Source organism: Hoplias malabaricus, chromosome 6 (genome assembly GCF_029633855.1).
Source record: "Hoplias malabaricus isolate fHopMal1 chromosome 6, fHopMal1.hap1, whole genome shotgun sequence".
Lineage (NCBI taxonomy): Eukaryota > Metazoa > Chordata > Actinopteri > Characiformes > Erythrinidae > Hoplias > Hoplias malabaricus.
In genome coordinates this window covers 6,978,760-7,000,204 of record NC_089805.1, presented here as the reverse complement: position 1 = coordinate 7,000,204, position 21,445 = coordinate 6,978,760, and the positions used below count along the sequence as shown (strand labels likewise).

At 42.5% G+C, this 21,445-nt stretch overlaps 1 protein-coding gene across 2 annotated transcripts; it reads right to left on the bottom strand.

Annotated features, from left to right (window-relative positions):
* Positions 1–434: 434 nt before the first annotated feature.
* sdr42e2 (short chain dehydrogenase/reductase family 42E, member 2) lies at positions 435–21,180 on the bottom strand. 2 transcript variants are annotated; one of them, XR_010803722.1, is made up of 13 exons: positions 20,972–21,180; positions 19,080–19,480; positions 18,400–18,495; positions 17,535–17,592; positions 16,725–16,843; positions 12,765–12,840; positions 11,505–11,587; positions 10,646–10,783; positions 10,510–10,575; positions 10,361–10,424; positions 9,807–9,880; positions 5,629–5,964; positions 435–695 (listed from the first exon to the last, which is right to left on the bottom strand). XR_010803722.1 is itself a non-coding variant. In XM_066675648.1 (12 exons), exons 2-12 carry the CDS (start codon positions 19,443–19,445, stop codon positions 5,749–5,751), a joined length of 1,356 nt encoding a protein of 451 aa, XP_066531745.1. In that variant the 5' UTR covers positions 19,446–19,480; positions 20,972–21,180; the 3' UTR covers positions 5,439–5,748. The 2 variants fall into 2 exon arrangements, 1 of the variants encoding a protein (XP_066531745.1); XM_066675648.1 differs by lacking the exon at positions 435–695 and having other exon boundaries at positions 5,439–5,964.
* Between the last annotated feature and the right edge of the window lie 265 nt (positions 21,181–21,445).

Below are 21,445 nucleotides of genomic sequence, written 5' to 3'. Positions count from 1 at the left end.
TGTTGCCCTGTGAAGGACTGGCGCCCCCTCCAGGGTGTATTCCTGCCTTGCGCCCAATGATTCCAGGTAGGCTCTGGACCCACCGCGACCCTGAACTGGATAAGGGTTACAGATAATGGATGGATAGATGTTTAGCATAAAACATTCACATCCTAGCATTAATTTAAGGAGAAATACATTGTAACAATGTTTACAAACTCCATTTCCATAAATAAAATAATGCAATGATGTGCAAATCATTAAAACCCTATATTTGGTTGAAAACAGTACAAAGATATTTCAAACATTAAAAATGAGAAAGGTTTCTCTTTTAAATATGAATGTATTACACAAAGTAGGATCGCTCAAATAAGCTGATAACTTGTTTAGCAGGATGTTCTATTTTCTCCGTTAAAACAGGCTTAAACTTTGGCTGTAAACAAACGTTTGAAAGATCATCAACAATGTTCAATCCACACTGTCATTACTGTTACAATGATTGTAGATTTAGGCCAGAAACCAAGTGGACAATGAGTAGCCTTGTGTTCAGCCTCTTCTGAAACGCCTGACTACAATGCTGCCCTCTAGTGGTAAACTGTTGGACTCTCCAGCTCAATCGGGTTTGACCACTGTAGGTGTGCTTGGATCATCATCCGGCTCAAAAATCCAGGCAGTTTAAGCTTCCTGACTGAGGCAGGCACGTTTGGATTTAATATCTGCTTTTCACAAATTAAAACACAAACAAAAAAATGACAGTAATTACAATATTTTTATTTCACTTTCATAATTCACAGAGGTTTTTAATATTATTGAAGTCCAAAACACAAAGATTCTACAATAATTCATAAACAGTCACAAAAATGGGGCAAAAATACATGGAACTTATGAAAGAACAAATGTTGGAAGCAGTTACAATGTATAAATAATTGTAGTTCAGTTCAGTTTAGCACTGACAGACAGAATTCATTTGTAAAATAGCAGTCAGTCGTCTTCACAATGTTGTGCTCGTGATTTGTAATAGGATGGCTGTAATTGAACAGAGCATGTTTGTATTTATCCATTCTTTATACAAACAGTCACTGCTGAGCTGCTCACGAAGTACGTAAAATCACGAACAAATGACAACCGTTAACCGTTAGTTCCTTCCCAATTTTGCTCATTTACTGGAAACGTTAGTGCACTAAAATAATACACTAGTTTGTAGGTAATGTATACTGATGCAGGCAAATACATTAGCTAACTCACACCAAACAGACAGAACACACGCTCCGTGCCGCTATATTACACTTTCCTTCATATGAAAAATGTCTGCTTTATTTAACTAGGTTTTATTAGAAAACTCTGGGCTTGATTTCCCAAAAGCATCTTCAAACAAACTCTCTCTCTTCCCCCTCTACTCTATCTGCTTCCCCTCTTCACTTTCTCTCTCTCTCCTCTTCACTTTCTCTCTCTCTCTCTCCCTCCCCTCTACTCTATCTGCTTCCCTTCTTCTCTCTCTCTCCATCTGCTTCCCCTCTTCACTTTCTCTCTCTCTCCTCTTCACTTTCTCTCTCTCTCTCTCCCTCCCCTCTACTCTATCTGCTTCCCTTCTTCTCTCTCTCTCCATCTGCTTCCCCTCTTCACTTTCTCTCTCTCTCCTCTTCACTTTCTCTCTCTCTCTCTCCCTCCCCTCTACTCTATCTGCTTCCCTTCTTCTCTCTCTCTCCATCTGCTTCCCCTCTTCACTTTCTCTCTCTCTCCTCTTCACTTTCTCTCTCTCTCTCTCCCTCCCCTCTACTCTATCTGCTTCCCTTCTTCTCTCTCTCTCCATCTGCTTCCCCTCTTCACTTTCTCTCTCTCTCTCTCCTCTTCACTTTCTCTCTCTCTCTCTCTCTCTCTCTCTCTCTCTCTCTCCTCTACTCTATCTGCTTCCCTTCTCTCTCTCTCTACTCTATCTGCTTCCCTTCTCTCTCTCTCTCTCTCTCTCTCTCTCTCTCCTCTACTCTATCTGCTTCCCTTCTCTCTCTCTCTCTCTCCTCTATCTGCTTCCCCTCTTCACTTTCCCTCTCTCCTCTATCTGCTTCCCCTCTTCACTTTCTCTCTCTCTCCTCTATCTGCTTCCCCTCTTCACTTTCTCTCTTTCTCTCTCTCTCCTTCCCCTCTTCACTTTCACTCTTTCTCTCTCTCTCCTCTATCTGCTTCCCCTCTTCACTTTCTCACTCTCTCTCTCTCTCTCAACACCAAGGTGTTTTTGGGAGCTGGACCCAGAGCTGTAAGGAAGACAAATCATTCCAAGTTTACTCTTATATTTACATTTGCAGACATATCTTCTCCTTTAGAAACAGATTTAAAACAGACTGAACACATGTTTTTAACCACAGTCTTTTGCAGTTCTACATAAGCATCTAGGCCTACCAAAAACCACTTGTTAATGAGTGAGGCTAATCACAAAATGGCTTCATATTTCTACAGAGCATATAGACTTGATTACAGCAATGAAAAAACCAACCCTAATCTAAAACAAAGGTTGTGTGAGGACGGGAGGAAGGCACCGTTGTTTTTAGTGCTCACTGTACAAGCCTCTGGGAGCAGTGTTATGAACCAGGACATGGGCTATATATGAGTCTATGTCTGGGGGATGCTTCTGTCAGTCAGGTCCTGGGCTCAGCAGTGTAATGTGGTAATAAAGTCTGTAGACTTTATTGAATCTGAACGCACTGAATGACCAGATTATCCCAGTAATGGAATTTTTTCTGCCCTGATGGCACATGCATAGTGTGACCAGACGTCCTCTTTTACCCGGACATGTCCTCTTTTTTAGACTTAAAAAATGTCCGGCATTTTGTTTTTCTAGAGCTTACATAGAACTTCAAGAAGTGTTTCGTTCACAAACTAGTCCCGCCCTCCCCTACTCCGATTGGTTCGCTTGAGTGAGAAGGGGGCGTGGTGAAGTAGCCTAAAATCTTCTGATTGGACGGTCTGACTGTAGAGCTACCGTTATTAGTCGATAACCTTCTCTGTAAACATTTAATTGGTCAGTCTGCACGTCAGTAGTCCTAGTTTACGTCAGGCAGAGCTCATGTACCTACCCTCATCTCGAGCAGCTATGCCGAAACATAAATGTAAGTTCTTGGATGAATTAAAAAAGAAATTCCCATGTTTTCCCATGAGTAGCAAATAAAGGTGTAAAGGACCTAAAAGCACACATACAATGGCAGCGAGGGACGAGAGCTCAACCTCCCCACCCCCCGGAGACGTGTCCTCCTTGTCACCATCTCAGAACTGGTCACCCTACACATGCATATTCCACGACGACTGTGAAGGAGCATGAGAAAACCTTTTCACATATGAAGTTGCCACTAGAGTGTCCTGAGTGTCAATACCATTCAATACAAAGTCATTGAGATGTTCTGAAGAAGATTCCACGGAGTGTTTTGAATCTAACATTGCCAACATAAGACCACAGCCAAAAATAATGCAACTCTGGACAGAAATAAATGTGACATTCGCTGCAAAAGATTAAAAAAATAAAATGCCATGAAAAAAGCGCACTGTAATCAGGTGGTCTAACAAAACGTGTGATTTTTTTTCTTGGCCAAGCAATGTGTCACATGCCTTACTGACTTATTACAACTGTTTAACTGGTTATTGTCTGAGAAGTGAACCCTGAATAATGGATTATGACGTAAGAGAACCATGCTGGCATCACACTATGTGCCTCTTGAACAATACAAACTGATCTCATCGAATCCCTCAAAGATACACTATATTGCCAAAAGTATTCGCTCGTCTGCCTTCACACGCACGCATATGAACTTGATTAATATTCCATTCTAAATCTGTAGGGTGTAATATGATGCCCACCCTTTGCAGCTATAACAGCTTCAACTCATCTGGGAAGTGTGTTTAGGGTCATTTTTGACCATTCCTCCAGAAGCGCATTTGTGAGGTCAGACACTGAGCCAGGCCTTCTCTCGTCCAACATCACAGTCTCCGCTCTAAATCATCCCAAAGGAGTTCTATCGGGTTGAGGTCAGGACTCGGGCCAATCAAGTTCTTCCACACCAGACTCCCTCATCCATGTCTTTACGGACCTTGCTTTGTGCACTGGTGCACAGTCATGCTGGAACAGGAAGGGACCTTCCCCAAATTATTCCCATAATGTTGGGAGTCCAAAATCTCCTTTAACTTGAACTAAGGGCTCAAGCCCAACTCCTGAAAAAACACCCCACCCCATAAACACCCACCTTCCCCAAACTTGGCACAATGCAGTCAGATAAGTACAGTTCTCCTGGCAACCGCCAAACCCAGACTCATCCATTGGATCGCCAGACAGAGAAGCATGATTCTTCACTCCAGAGAACACATCCCCACAGCTCTAGAGTCCAGTGGGGACATGCTTTACACCACGGTAGCCGAAGCTTTGCATTGCACCTGGTGATGCAAGGCTTGTTTGCTGGCACTCGGCCATGGAAACCCCTTCCGTGAAGCTCTCTATGCGCTGATCTTAAGTTAATCTAAAGGCCACATGAAGTTTGGAAGTCTGTAGTGATTGACTCTGCAGAAGGTTGGTGATCTCTGCACATTATGCGCCTGGCACTGTTGAGTTTCTGTCGTTGACAATCACTTCCACTTTGTTATAATACCACTAAGAGGTGACTGTGAAAAATTTAGGAGCGAGGAAATTTCACGACTGAACTTCGCAGGTCGCATTCCTACCACACTACTGCACTGGAATTCTCTGAGCTCCTGTACGAGACCCATTCCTTCACAAGTGTTTGTAGAAGCAGTCTGCATTCCAGGGTGTTTGGTTATATACACAGTGATCGGAACACCTAAATGATTTGGATAGGTGAGTGAATACTTTTGGCAAAATTGTGTAAATACATGAAGAAAATCACATAAATACACTGACAAAACGGAGGTACATTCATTAATATACACTGTAAAAAACACGGCTATATTTTTTCATTTGCCACCCCCACCACTTCATTTACAATTATGCTTTTCTCACAACACCATAGCAACAACATACACCTATGTATCTACTGCAAACACAATTTTAAAATTAAACTAATAGCCCTCTTACGCTATAAAGCCAAAACTTATAGAAGATAACTGATAGCCCAATATTTTTCCTAAAATCTGTATTTACAGTATAAATAGATCCCCATTTGCAGCAGTAAAAGTATCTAATATACTGGGAAGGCATAACACTAACAGTTGGAATATTTCTGAGAGGATTTGATGGCATTCGGGGACATTTTGGAGGTTGGGTCCTGACCATAAATATTATTTCTGAATCACAAAAAATATATATATAATATATCACTCCAACTCATTTATAAGGTATAATATGGAGAATATAAAAGCTATATGGGCATAACTGAATGTCTGTATCAGACATGGATGCACCTTAAAGAAGATAAAGCCATTTGAAAATGTGTCTTCAGACAATTGGACATATAGTGTATATTGTTTCTATTATATATTTTGGTGCAATACATTTATATCACCCTCTACCTTTCCTGTAGTGTATTACAATCTCACAGAATAACCATGTGCATCATGCTAATATTATGTAGAATTAAACGCTTTATCATCTGCTTCCATAATATGTCAATGACTCTTTGGCTTTTCCAAGCAGTGACTGTAGCCTTACAGACTCACCGTATGATTCAGGCCCCACTACTCACTTCCAATCTGAGTGCAAGGCTTAGGTTAGGGATCCAGATTGGCTGCCGCTTTGAAGAACTGAATCCTAATGCTGTGGGGCTTGGCCTAATGCTCTCACCAGAGCATCAGGACGGTTAACCCCACCACCATCATTATCATCACGACGATAAGGAAGAGCCATGAGTCCAACAGGGAGGAAGCAGAGTGAACCATTCGGCTCTGCAGATACTCATCCACTGAGTCAATGAAGCTGTACTTTTTTGGAGAATATCCCAGCTCTCGTTGTGCCTTCCCGATACTGAATGTGTGGCTTACAGCAACGTTTCTTACCTGAAACCAGAGAGAGAGAGGGAGAACGAGAGAGAGACTGTTTACATTCATATTTTTATATTCAATGAACAGAGGTCTCATGAATGACTGTAGACTGAAAACAATACCTTTTCTGTCTGGTTCTAAAGAGACTAAAAACGCTAGCATCCTATAGTGAGATTTTCTGATATACACACAAATTAAATCTGATTTTCCCAAATTAAAAAATATATCTGATGATGAAGACTGATGAAGACACCATGCTAAAAGCTAATGTGACCTGCCTTACCTCAGTTTGGTTTCCTTTATTTGCCAATTTATCACATAAATCCTATGATTAGAAGAGTATAGGTACTCATGCTAGCTCTTAGCAGAGAATAACTTCTGTGACTCAGCAAACAAACCATACTATTAATCAATAGAGTTGCTTTTGTTTACTGCAAATATCCAGAGGTAAAAATGTAAGCATGTGCTAACAGTGTGCTATCTGAGCCAGAGATAGGAAGATAATGTCAAGGACAAGGGCTTCAGTAGTCAGAGAATGCTGCAATATGTCCCTGTAATCTCAGAACAAATACACCCTGGCCAAAGCAAAGATAACCTCTCTAAAAATCATTTGGAAGCATGAAACTATTTGAAGATACGGTACTCAGTCCTAGAGAGACAAAGCTCTGCAGGATTTGTGTCCACTGTAAACATCAAGCCCTTAATTGTTGAGTAATATGTTCTCAAAATTATTAGCGCATAGATCATTGTTGTTGCCTAGCAACTGGTGGTCAACTGTATTACACAGGAATGATAAAATGAGACATGTTATTAGATATAACAACACAGGTGCCGCTAACATCCAACCAGGGGCAACATGGCTGTGGTTGTGAGTGTCTGTGTATGTGGGAATACTATAAGTTCCTGCTCACTGAACTTGGATCACAGGTTTGGCTCAGACAGACACACCCTCCAGCTCAATCTCAGGGCTCTGAGGTCTTGCCAGGTCATGCCCCTGTTGGACCTGGTGCTGAGAAGTGAACGTGCTCCTACCAGATCGGATTCTAAGGGTCACATTTTCTAACGGGTCTAATGACCACCTTTTAGGTGGCATTACTTTTCCATTAAGCGGGCGTGCGGCCTCCTGCTCTGCTGGCATGGGAGGACGCCCCCAGCACTTTACTCTTCTTACTGCCCACAGATTGAGTATCAGCTCGGAAACTCTCCATCAGGCTCAGTGCCAGTGCAATGGGGCATTTGCCACCCCCCCAAAAAAAACCTCATTAATTCTTTCTCTCTTATTCCCTGTCTCTCTCTCTCTCTCTCTGTGTAGGAGTGTCAACAATTGGGGTATAAAGCACCCAGGCTGGCACAGTTATGCAGGGATACTATGTTCTCTGGAAAAATGGTGCTACATCTATTACAGTTGAATGGTGTTTGTGATCCAGAATCACTCATCCAACATCAGTAAGTTGCTTCACGATGTTCTTGCATTTGAAAGCCATCAAATCCTTACAAAAATGTTTGAACATCAAATCTAAATACTTCCCAGATGTGTCACTGTTCTTACGTAAAAGTGGGACAAGCATCCTTCAGAGGAAAAATGTTGCATGATCATTTGACCAAATAATATATAGGATATAGAAGAAATTTGATTGTTCTACAGTTTCTACTACAGTGGCTATAATTATATATATAAATTATATATAACATATGTAAATTATAATGCCTATAATGTTTTTATATTTTTCATATCTATCTGAGAAGATATATGTGAACCATGATTTCAGATAATTCATTCATTCATGAACTACCTGGAATCATTGGGCGCAAGGCAATAACACGCCAGTCCTTCACAGGGCGAAACACACATAGTCACTCACACATGCCTACGATCCACCTACCAACCTGTGTTTTTGGACCGTTGGAGGAAACCAGAGCACCCGGAGGAAACCCACGCGGACACAGGGAGAACACACCACACTCCTCACAGACAGTCACCCGGAGGAAACCCACGCGGACACAGGGAGAACACACCACACTCCTCACAGACAGTCACCCGGAGGAAACCCACGCAGACACAGGGAGAACACACCACACTCCTTACAGACAGTCACCCGGAGGAAACCCATGCGGACACAGGGAGAACACACCACACTCCTCACAGACAGTCACCCGGAGGAAACCCACGCGGACACAGGGAGAACAGTCCACACTCCTCACAGATAGTCACCCGGAGGAAACTCACGCAGACACAGGGAGAACACACCGAACTCCTCACAGACAGTCACCTGGAGGTAACCCACGCAGACACCGGGAGAACACACCACACTCCTCACAGACAGTCACCTGGAGCGGGAACTGAACCCATAACCTCCAGGACCCTGGAGCTGTGTGACTGTCTTCAGATGAATTATTGCACTTGAAAGCAGGATTAGCATCCGTTTTTTTCCTTTACTTGGATCCATTATGCTTTCACAATTTAGGTAGACCTACTCTGTCTGAAAAAATTAAATCAGGATGTTACTGAACAATTTCAGAAATTATATGCAGGTTTTTACCAAACAAATCAGTGGATTATGGGTATCTGCTATCCACCAATGTGCATGGGTTGTACACTACTTTTTGCAGTGCATTGTGGGATTGTTTGAGTGCAATGAAAATTGCCCACTGTTTTCCACAAAATAGTCCACTACATAGTGAATAGGGCACAGTTTTGGACACAGCACTAAGCTTTGTGTGGCACTTTGCTCTCCTGTCCCACTGAAGTTCAGTAAAGAGTGCCTAATACTATGATATGGAAGTCCTGCTTAAACTCAGCAAGCCGTTGAGGAGCCAGTGCTCATCTTTAATTCACAGTGCAATCATCAGTGCTGCCGGTGGCTGAGCAGAATCGCCTTCAGGGCCTGGCTCCTGCTTCTCAAGTTTCAGTAAGGAGTTCCAGTTCTACACTTTCCTTCAAGGCTTTTCACTGGGACACAGGCACTTGACTTGTTTCCCGCACCAACTTCCTCCGTGTAATTATCCGCACTGGTCAAAGGTAGCTGGAGACTGGCCACTTTTTGTCTCTCTCATATTTCAGAGTAAGTTATCATGAGGATCATTTTACCAAGTGATTTATTTGGGTCATCTTTCTAGAAAGGGGTTTGATGAAAATATCAGGATCACTGACCAACATTAACATGTTTAATTACTATCAAGGGATTGTTAAAACGGAACATTTTCTTTGTAACATTTAAATCAAGCAAGCTCTCATGATTATATCATTTCAGGAGCAGAACTGAAGGCCTAATGCTTCAGATCAACCACTAATTTTTGTGGAATCATCCACTCACACTTTGGTTTTCTTCTGGTGGAACCAGTTTTGTGACCAAAACAAATAAATAAATGATTTCATAAACCAAACATTACACAATGCCTTTATTGGTATATGACAGCCTGCTAATTAATGAAGCGGGCACCTAGTGCTTAAATGTAGTGTAGTACTGCTGGACCTGGGCTTGTTTTGCCAATGGTGATCAGAAGCTGTGTTAGTGAGACTCTGAAATTTAAACAAGTATGTGAGCAAAAGCATAACCTAAGCTGTGCAGTGACTGCATACGTTACCCTAGCAGCAAGTGTTCAATACCACAGGCCGTCCACAACCACAGATGTTTACTCAGACTTATGTCATGTACACAAATATGCAATTAAATAAATGATCAATAAAATCTGCCCAATTTGACAATGTATCAATATTGACTATATTTCTCTCAATGATCTCTGTTCCTGTTATGATCTAACACAACTTTATTTTCACAAAAAAGTGAAAAAAATTCAAGAGGTTATGTAACGCAATAAAAAATGCTTTAAAAAAGAGTAAGCAGCTTTGTATTTACCTCATTTCTGGTGAGAAGTAAAGGTATCTCCACTATAGGCCTCAGAGCCACATGCAGTCGTTCCATCAGAACAGCTGCAATAAACCAAATTACACTGAATTAGTTCACTAAAGTTCATGTGAAAATTCCATCCATTCATCCATTATCTGTAACCACTTATCTAATTCAGGGTCACGGTGTGTCCAGAGCCTACCTGGAATCATTGGGCACAAGGCGGGAATACACCCTGGAGGGGGCGCCAGTCCTTCACAGGGCAACACACACATTCACGCACATTCTCACACCTACGGACACTTTTGAGTCGCCAATCCACCTACCAACGTGTGTTTTTGGACTGTGGGAGGAAACCAGAGCACCCGGAGGAAACCCACGTGGACACAGGGAGAACACACCACACTCCTCACAGACAGTCACCCGGAGCGGGAATCGAACCCACAACCTCCAGGTCCCTGGAGCTGTGTGACTGCGACACTACCTGCTGCACCACCGTGCATTATAAATATTGCTAGCTGATTTTATGTAGAATTAAGTTAGCATCAGTGTCTATGTCTCACCTGCTGAGTACACCAGAGCAAACGGGAGATGGATGAGTGGTCGACTGTAACCAAGTCTTTCAAACTGTTGAGAGAGGAAGAAAATGTCACATTTAACAGTGTCAGTGTTTAAACCCAAATAAGACAACCCTGACACTGGTGTTACTCACCAGAGGTGTCAGCCATTCGAAGACATTAACAGATTCCCCATCGTTGATGAAGTATGCCTGTCCATTCTGAAAAACAAAACTATAACTGCAGAGAAACTCAAAAGCACACGTGATTTATTTTTGTAGATGCACTTACTGCCACGCAGCCTTTCTCCGGCGTGAGCCCCTCAGCTGCTAACTGATGAGCCATAACCAGATTATCCACATGCACCCAGTTCATCCTGGCATTAGGATTCCCAAAACTGAAACTGAACAACCTTCTCTCCACATTCACCTAGAATGAGAGGAGGGCAAGCGAGGGAAGAACAGAGTTGATGATCAGCTCTTTATTTTCAATCATTGGGATCAGGATGGCATTAGGTCATGAGCCTACTCGGAATTCCTCAGCACAAGGCAGGAGTACACTCTGGACACACTCACCCAGTCACAAACACACTCACACGTGGGCAATTACTGGGAAACCAGAGCATCCGGAAGAAACCCACAGACAATTGGGGAGAACACACTAAACTATTCACAGACAGTGAACTGAGACAAGGATCAAACCCGAAGATACTTCGAGATACTAGAGCTGTGTGGCAACGACGCTACCTCTAACACCACCTTGTCTTACCAGTAATGCATATTCCACCTGTATCAATACATTATTCTCAGTATGATGATAGCATAAACAGAATAAAACAGCACTTCTTTGTGTGTGTGTGTGTGTGTCTTGGGTCAGTGGGAGTTCCAGGAGAAGCAGGGCTGAAACTGGAGCTTCTCACAGAGTCCATTAATATTGTACAGCTTTGGGTTGGCCGAGGAATGAAGAGCAGCATGCTGAGAGAGCGAGAGGAAGGGGGAGAGAGAGAGAGAGAGAGAGAGAGGGGGAGAAAGAGGAAAAAGTAGTAAGAAATATAGGTGTTGAGTGAGTTTAAAAAAAGAACAAAAGTGTGTTAGGTGAAGAAGAAGAAGACAAGGGGGAGAGAGAAAGAGAGAGAGAGAGAGAGACCCACCATCACTCTGTGTAGGTGTCTTCTCTCCTCTGGGCCATAGATGCCTGAGGGTCTTAAGGCACAAGTCCTCAGAAGTCCGCCACCTTCAGAAGAAACACCAACAGTTCACTCTCAAATTCAAATGACTTTTTCCATATTCACTGTCTGCATTTATGGATTATGTGTGTGTGTGTGTGTGTGTGTGTGTGTGTGTGTGTGTGTGTGTAGGATGTGGGTATATCATGACATAACACCACAGGCTGTGCTTAATTGAATATGTAAATATGGCCAGGATGAAGTTTCACTTCAGGTATTGTGCTGTATATCTGCTCCCTAAGGAACCCAAGGGTGAAGCATAGGAAAGAGAGGGTCTTAGTTACTATCTTTCAGAAATCAAATAAAAAAAACAGCTTTATATTTTCAAAGGGGAATTTCAATGCTTTTCAAAATTCAATTTATAATTAACCAGTAAATAAGTACACCGTCAATCCAAGTGGTTTCATATGGGGTTGATTCTAGAGAAAGGTACTGAGTAAGAATTGTTCACGATTCACTCTTCACAGGTGAAAGGAACAATTCATCTGAAGTGTTTAGGACCTCTTACAGGACGTTTGTACTTGAAATATGTACTAATAAGGTCCCAGATGACATTGATTTATAATAATGTTATGGTAGTTTTGGTTTTTGAAAAATAGAAATACAGAAATTATTTAATTTAACTTTGGTATTGGATGGAAATCTGTAACTGCAGAGTTCCACTTGTCCACAGCCCAGTGCTGGGGGCTTTTTACCCCTCATTGATGATGGCCCCAGTCTTTAGTATAATAACTAACTAAAACATTACAAATACAATGCCAATTGTCCCATTAGTTGTCTGATAAAATGAGTGTTGTTTCAAATATTTGAATTCTGACACATACATGTACACACCCACACACCCACACACATATTTGTGAGAGCTGGAGAATACTTCAGACACACCAGTGTCAGGTTCACAAAGTGTTCTGCCTCATTGTTAGTCCTGGGTCTATATTTAAACTGGTGTCAGCAGGTCCAGTTGGGTTTGGTTGCAGACTACACATTACCATAGCAGCCGTTACCTCAGTACCTCAACACCACACACACACACACACACACACACACACACATACTCTCTCTCTCTCTCACTCACACATACACACACAAGATGTGCGCAGGAAAAAGGAGATGGCTTTCTCTTATCACTACTGTATACCAATAACAGGATCAGCTTCAGAAAGCAGTGAGATCCAGTTTCCATACCTTTTAATGATCTTCCGTTGGCAGCCAGTACCATGCGGTCAGCGATAGCTTTCGTTCTGGAGTAGTGATCTATATGCTGTGGAGGACAACACACATCCTAATTAGCCTTCACTTCTGATTAGCCTTTTCCCAACACATCTACTCTAAACTCAATCCGTTTGTAGATTTTAGTCTGTTAGCCCAACTTTTACCATTTTTGTTATAGATCATTACTGAATAAACTCTTCAATATCTACACACACTCACTCAGGTACGTCTGCAATAAATCGGCAATAAATTCCATTTGCTGATCCATATTACCATGCTCAGAGAGGCTCCACTATTCTGAGGGCAAATCTGAATGAAGTGTAAATAACAGTGTCTGAAAATATCATACAAAATACATAGACCCCATTCTTGGATGAGCTCCTAGCTGCTCAAGATTGTTATTCAAATATCTTTACAATCATTCTTTAATATAGTGAAATATTACCAGGTGGCTTATTATTCAGTAACAATATGAATGTATTTCCAAGCTTGTCTCCCTAGGGCTCATATAAAAACACAGGAAACTGGGTATTCTATGTAAAACCTGAATTTAACCTATAGGGCCCCAAGCCATTCCCCTTTCTGTGCGTTTTGCTGCCTTTACATTTATGGTATATCTTTACATTTATGATATATCATCTATTGCTATATCCATGGAACGTGAAATCACATGATTGCAGCACTAATGTAAATGGATGGCAAAGATGTATAGATTTAACTCATACACAGCTCCTCTCCATATTTTGGAGAGGGTTTACAACAGTCAGAAGCATCGGGGTGTAAAATATCCCACAGTGTAGCATAAGATATATTTTGTTAGCCACATTAGCATTTCCGCCACAGGATCTAATCTAAAACTGTTAGCATGTATAGACTCTAAAGCATTTCTCTGCTCTTGTAACTGAATCTGTGAATTATTCAGACACAGATCATATAAAAGCTTCAGTAATTGATTCAGTGATGTTTTGTTTTAACATGTAAGAGACTACAAGCGCAAGCCATTTTTCCTTCTTTTCACCCTTTTTCGTCTCATTCTTTTCACCCTGTTTAAAGGGTAAAGAATCTCATCCCACTTCCCCTGCACTCTAAAGGCCTATTTACACAGAGTAAGATTTATTTCTGCATGAAAAAAAAACTGATGCGAACTTTCACACATAAGTAAGACCAGTTTTTGTCTAAACACTCGCAGGAAGACTTGGCTCCCAACTGGAAGAGAAAGAAAAATGGATTCATTGACTAGGAGCCATGATTGATTTATCATCTTCTTTAAGTACGGCAGCTAATCGACACACGCATGGAACTCACCCCAGTCTACAGAACAAAATGGGAAGTTCAGCAGTGTTTCCGTAGGTAACTGAGGGTGTCTGAGGCTCTGCTTCTGTGTGTTGTTCCTCTCATTAAAAAAGGGTTATATTTTCTTTAACCAACACATATTTATAGCCAGCGCGTTGTTTGTTCTTTAAGGTTTGGTGTTCTGCTATCTGTCTTTTTGTTTTCTGCTATCAGCCACTGTCTTCCTGCACACAATGGCACTCTGATTGGTCAGCATGATTTTAGCATATCCGCAGAAAATATAAGAGGCTCTAATACAAAATCTGATGCAGCGTGGCAGACTCTGTGTGAAAGACACAGTTAATGTGTGTGTTTTTAAAAAATTACATGTGATTTATCCATTAGCTTAAAATTTGTCTGAAAATACAACCGCAATGCATTTAATACGGTAGTGTATTTAATGCGGCAGTGGATTTAAGGTAGAATTGTATTTAATGTGGCAGCGAAATTAAGGTGGAAGTGAAGTTATGGCAGTAGTGATCTAAAGGTGGTGTTTATTTAAGGAAGCATTGAATTTATGATTCTAGTGGATTTAATGTATCACTTGACCTATGGTGGCAAAGAATTTAAGGGCATTTAAGGTTTCAGTGGATGTGGCAGTGAATTATCTGTGGATGCTATAATAACAGTTTAGCAGTACCTTAGGAAACACCTGGGATACTTTAGCAACCATCTAGCCACCCCTTAGAAATGATCTATACAAACCACAACCCCACACACTCCAGAGTCTGGGTCACCAATCTTATCCACCAATGGCTGGTGTGGCTGCAGGTTTTCATTCCAGTTAAGCAGAGTACACCTGAGATGAGCCTACTAGGCTCCTTCTCTAACAGTTAAACAGTGTGTGCTTCTGTTTGGTTGGAACGAAACCTGCAGCCACACCTACCCTTAATGAATAAGATTGGTGACCCCTGCTCCAGACCAATCACTCCACATCCCAACACAAACCACACCATAGTAATCCCACGACACACACACACCATACAAACACCGCAATATGAACAACCACACCAAACAGTCACACCAGTCATGACACAAAATATTCATACCAGCAACTCTACACACAACAAACAGAAAAATATGTTCATGACCTTTACTTCTCTAGTTAAATTTCAACACAATGTGAAGGACAGGGGCAGTGCTCAAATGAAAAACAAAAATACATATAGGAAGAAAGGTTATATCTGTTGTTTTAGGTTCTTTTCAGACAGAACCCTTATGAAATATTTAAAAGCACATATCACTGAAATTCATCCTCTGGTGAAAGTTGATGTATGTCAGGCAGCACTGCTGGAAAAATGAGTGACACTGACACCCACTACAGCTCTCAGTACGGTTATGTGATTCAGTCAGCGTGTTCATTACGGGCTGGGCATGAGCCAGCAGTGGACGGTTGGTGCCGCACTTCAGACCACATCACACGCAAAAGGTTTCAGGTGAACTCACTCTATCTCATTAACCTTCTCTAACTCCACTCTCCTGGAGTTCAGGACGGAGAACTGGACCCACCACAACTGAACAACTGCCTTTTAGTCCACATCCACGGGAGCTGCATGAAAGCGTTGTGGTATGATTTTAAATACGGATGAAATACAGCACAATTCAGAAGCTAAAAATATGTTTCCTGTTCAACTCATAAATACATACTTCAGCAGAACTTTGCGTTTCTGTTTTCCACAATGTTGTTGTGATATAGTTCAACTAAAATGTGTAGAAAATCTTGGTTTCCTCTTAGTAAGTGAAGAAATATGTCAATATTTATGATGTTTTGCATATCAGTGAACCCGTTTACTTTTTATTTAATCTTTGTGTTTATTTTTCACTGCAGAGAGTCATCACATTTCAGTACCACAGTCATTGAGAAATCTTGGCTACAGTTTTCAGACATCTGGAAAAAAGCCCAAGGAGAGGTGTGGGTGTCAACTTGACAACCCCAGGACCCTGGAACTGTGTGACATTAACACTGCCTTATATTTTTCCACAATACATTGGAAAATGTATACTATAAAATGTGTGTTATATATAGTCATATATAATAAATACACAATGATCTACTTATTAGTACAGGTTTAACAGTTTCCTTGTTTTAATTTATGGACTGTCAAAACTGGTCTCTATCTAACTGGGCGGGCGTGGACGACTACTGACGTGCAGACTGACCAATTAAATGTTTACAGAGAAGGTTGTCGAACAATAACGGTAGCTCTACAGACAGACCGTCCAATCAGAAGATTTTAGGCTACTTCACCACGCCCCCTTCTCACTCAAGCGAACCAATCGGAGTAGGGGAGGGCGGGACTAGTTTGTGAACGAAACTTCTCGAAGTTCTATGTAAGCTCTAGAAAAACAAAGTCCCGGACGTTTGTGAAATTCCGCCCGGACAAGTCTAAAAAAAGAGGACATGTCCAGGTAAAAGAGGACGTCTGGTCACCCTAAGGAATAGAAATATACAAAATACTCTAAAGTACTTGGGGAGTAAAATACCTGTTCTGTTCTGTTCACTCCAAAGCAAAGAAATTGTTCCCAATATAGTTTCAGCTTCAGAAGTGTTCTGATCCCACTGTGACGATATAAGATCCAAGTGCAGTCTTTGTCTCTTACCATGTGTAGAGGTACACAGGGTATTGAGTCCTCATCCCCGTCTTCAATGGGCTTCCCTGCAAACGCCACATTCACCGTGCTGGTGTAGACCAGTCTGGAGATTCCTCGTTCACAACACACTGCATAAGACACATTAAAACAAGCACACATTGTTGTATTTACATGCACCGAAGGAAATACCATCAGGATTATTTATTAATTCATCCATTCATTCTCTGTAACCCTTATCCAGTTCAGGGTCGCGGTGGGTCCAGAGCCTACCTGGAATCATTGGGTGCAAGGCGGGAATACACCCTGGAGGGGGCGCCAGTCCTTCACAGGGCAACACAGACACACTCACACATTCACTCACACCTACGGACACTTTTGAGTCGCCAATCAACCTATCAACATGTGTTTTTGGACTGTGGGAGGAAACCGGAGCACCCGGAGGAAACCCATGCGGACACAGGGAGAACACACCACACTCCTCACAGACAGTCACCCGGAGGAAACCCACGCAGACACAGGGAGAACACACCACACTCCTCACAGACAGTCACCCGGAGGAAACCCACGCAGACACAGGGAGAACACACCACACTCCTCACAGACAGTCACCAGGAGCAGGAATCGAACCCACAACCTCCAGGTCCCTGGAACTGTGTGACTGTGACCTGCTGCGCCACCGTGCTACCCCAGGATTATTTAAATGTGAGTAATTTCAGCAGCATGTACAATATTAGTAGACGGCTGAAAGCATGAGCACTATTTTGCCTCAATTTCTCTCAACAGGTTCCCTTGTGGGTAATAAAGCTAAAGATGACTCACCGTTTATGACATTGTTGGTCCCACCCACATTGACTGATTCCACCAGCTCTTTCTTCAGCTTTAAAGCACAATAGAAAAACAAGAAAATAATGATTATATTATATGTTTATTAAAGAATGCTTAAATGAGTGCAATGAAGTATCCAGCTTCATGAGCTACTTCTGTACATGATGTGAAGTATCGAGCTCTGCTGCTGGATATTTGGGCATGTACCCTACAGAGCTCTGGTCCAAACCCACACAGCTTAAGCTTCCAGTACCTCTCAAATACCACGAATTAGTGGCTCTCAAACCAGTCCTCAGGAACCAGGAAGTTATGTGGTTCTTAGAGAGCAGTATGAACCAGTTTGAGAAACACTTTCTTAATTTAGTTAAGATTAATCTCTTCAGGACTAACAGCTCCAAACACCTATGGCCTTAATGTAGGGTCACGGACTAGAGCAGCTGTATATTAGGAGCTGTGTTGTAATACTAAAGCGCTGTCTCTAGTTTGAGAAGAAATAATTAAGTACACGGTTTCTCTAATGGGTTCTGTATGAGGTACAATATGTAGATAAGTCTGTATGGACTAATTTGTGACGGAGAAATTGGTGACAACCCACAAATAGGCAACATATCCCAAAATCAATACACAAGGATGGAACAGTATATGGCTCATCTTGGGATACCTAAGGACCAGTCTGACAACAACTGCACTTCATAGTAATGATAGAGTTGTAAAAGTAAACACTAGACGGCTCCGTTTTGTGAAAATTAAAACAACATTTACTGTACAATATCTCTGTAATTGTCCTGTTCTTGAAAACCTCTATAAGACCCATCTGTCTTCAAGATGTACTGTATTTCAGATGATGGTGTTTACTAACCTGTTCTGGGCCTGACATGCCGTAGGAAGCAGTGTGGAATATACAGTCCACACCAGCACAGATTTTATACAGAGTGTCATAGTCACGAACATCACCCTGCGAATACACAAGACAGACAGATGCATGTCCAATATAACCACATACTCTTTTAGCTGGAGTTAACGGAATAGTCCATGTTCATATTAATTTCAGTCTATTTTATCTGTAGCAAATGACAGTTCATAAAAAATAAAACAGTTCAGAAGCATTTCCCTAAGCTTACTTCAAAAGAAAAGTAAAATTATAACAGAAGCCAACAGGCAGGTGCTTCTCAGTGAAGATTTACCCAGCGACAGAGCATTTAGACCACTGCAGTGCTCCTCTAAAGACTTCCACATGCCTCCCTACGTTACACCACCTCACGTCCAAACTCTGAACAATGAGCAGAAATTCAGAAAAATTGCTGAAACACAGCACAGCACGTCTATGTTTCGGTCCTAGCGCTGACTTGAACTCTTTCACTGATGACACCTGAGTGCAAGGGCAGGCAGAAGGTCATTAAAAACGCTGTCCTGAAACCTGAGGAAACACCTGTCCTGCTTTGCACCTGCTACTGTGATGATTCTGTTTCCTCCAGCTGTCCTGCAGCCCTTGTTAACCCTTCCCCCTTCCCAAAACTGGTCCTAGCCACTTGGCCGTACCTGCAGGAACATGGCCCCGTCTGGGATGTCCCAGGCCGGTTTTTGAAGATCCAGGAGAATGACACTGGTGCCCTGCCTGGCCAGAGCCCTGCCAAGCCGGAAGCCGAAGAAGCCAGCGCCTCCGGTTACCAGGGCCTTCCTGGCCCCTCTGAGAGGCTGCTCAGGACCTTCCAGCCTGATGGATGCTCTGCAGTCTGGGCTGTTGCACCACGCACCTACTGCCCCGTTGGCTCTGTGTCTGACAGGCACTGCAGTCGTCCAGCTGCTGTGTGTCCGGGTCTGCGAGTGGTGCCCGCTTGTGCCCTGCTCCAGCAGACATGCGCAGGGCAGCCGCTCCACTTGACACAAGGACCCTTTCTCCTTCATAATGCACAGCTGGGTTCAGGTACCTCCTCTGCAGCCTAGAGGGGAGAAGGCAAGGTGAGAGAGCGAGCGGTTAATGATGGGGTGAGCACGGTGAAACAGATCTGCATCAGAGTGAGTGAAAGAATGCATAATTCACCACTGAAGAGCAGAGCAGGTGAAGCCAAACATTTCTTACCTATTGGTCAGTCAACTGAGACCAGCGCCATAAGGTGCCTCTGGGTTTGGGGTCCAGTTTTATCAGAAACACCAGCCTTGTGCATCCACTCACTGTCCACTATATAGATGTTCAATTACAGACTGTGGTCCATATGTTGTTCACCACTCACTTCTCTCTACCTGCTAGAGATTACTTGGCTGGAGAGCAATTCTCCCTAACCTGAGTGACACTGAAATGGTAGTGAGTGAGAGTGTGTGTGGTGCTGGTACATCAGATAAAGCTGTGTCCCTGCTTTGTTAAGAGTTGTCCACCACCAATCAATACCCAAGTGTGGATATGTGGCCTGGGGAGGAGCTAGAGGGTGCCTAACACACCAGAGGGTGCACATCCACCCACAAATGAGGGGATTCCAAAAAATGGCCTCTGTGTGGACTTCAATAAACCCATTCAGGAACTATATGGTTCCTGTCTGTCCAGCATGAGGGAGATTAAAGTACAGATTTCCAGAGCAAATACACCCAATGATTCCAGGTAGGCTCTGGACCCACCGCGACCCTGAACTGGATAAGCGGTTACATGAATGGATAAATGGATAAATAAACACCACATGGACAGATGGATGTACCCATGAAGGGGTCAGCACAGTGACTACATGTCTACCACACGTCTAAGTGTTGCTGTGCATATTCAGGTTGATGAAAAGATTTTGCTTACTTAGAGTTAATGAAAATATTGTACCCTTAGCACAAAGAAGCATAGAGAGGGGAAAAGTCGAACCAAGTATTAAGTATTTAAAGGTTAATGTACACTACAAATGCAACCTCCTTGCACTTTAAGAGTGACCCATGAAACTGCATGTCTCTTGATGTGGTTGGCAGGTTTACAGTCCATCTTACCACCGAAACCCAGATGAGACTTTGAAGGTCAGTAATACCCTGCCTCGACCACTTCCCCTTGATGAAATTTCTCCTGACCTCTTAAGTGTTATTTTCCCTTTTGTAGCAGACTGAAGAAACCCGATTGGCTGCTGAGCCCCTGCTCATTTCACATTTGTGTTGATAGACATTCTGCCATATCAGTACAATACAATATGCATGAATTTATTTTACCTGCCACGGTTCATTACCTGCTCACTTCATTTTAACTGGGATAAGTTGAGATCTTAGTTTGTATCAACCTTCACCACACTATGCTCTTCCTGAACGGTCCATTGACTTTGTGAGGTGTAATAGAACAGGTAACGTAAACCAATCCAATTTAAAAGCGTTGCATCGTGTAATTAACTCCACCAACACTGAATTAGGCGCTGAATAACCCGGAGTATTAAAACATATCTCTGAAAATGTCGAAGAATTCAAAGCTAATTTACCTTGTCGTCCCTCGTCATGTGGTCCCTCTTCTCTCCATCACCTGCTCGCATAACACCACATCCCGCTGCCTTTCCTTGAGACTCCGCACCTGTCACCCACCTGAAATTTCACCTAAGCCACTACCGTCAATCTCAAAGAACAGGCGCAGCACGCATACGCCGGAGCCGCTACCGTAAAGCTCCGAGTACAGGACCAGAAGTCAAAGATATACGATTTTACCTGAGCCTCTATTACAAATCCTCAAGGAAAACATGCGCCTGTGATTTACCTGAAACTTCACTTGACACTTTGTCGTAAAGCTTAGAGAAAATGCGCAAATCTCGTACCTGTCAATTACACGAAACCTCACCTTAAACCACTTTCATAAATCTCCAAGAGCAGGCAGAGATTTTAATCGCCTCAACTTCACTTGAGCCCTCTACCTATACATCACCGATATATTTTTCCTCGAATTATATTCATGTTTTTGTCCA

Excerpts from the sequence above, each read along its gene's own strand:
- sdr42e2 (XM_066675648.1), bottom strand. The coding sequence starts at position 19,445 with ATGAAGGAGAAAGGGTCCTTGTGTCAAGTGGAGCGGCTGCCCTGCGCA. Across the intron at positions 10,576-10,645 it reads CGGAGAAAGGCTGCGTGGCA|AATGGACAGGCATACTTCAT; the intron begins GTAAGTGCATCT and ends TTTGTTTTTCAG. Across the intron at positions 10,425-10,509 it reads TCGAATGGCTGACACCTCTG|TTTGAAAGACTTGGTTACAG; the intron begins GTGAGTAACACC and ends CTCTCTCAACAG.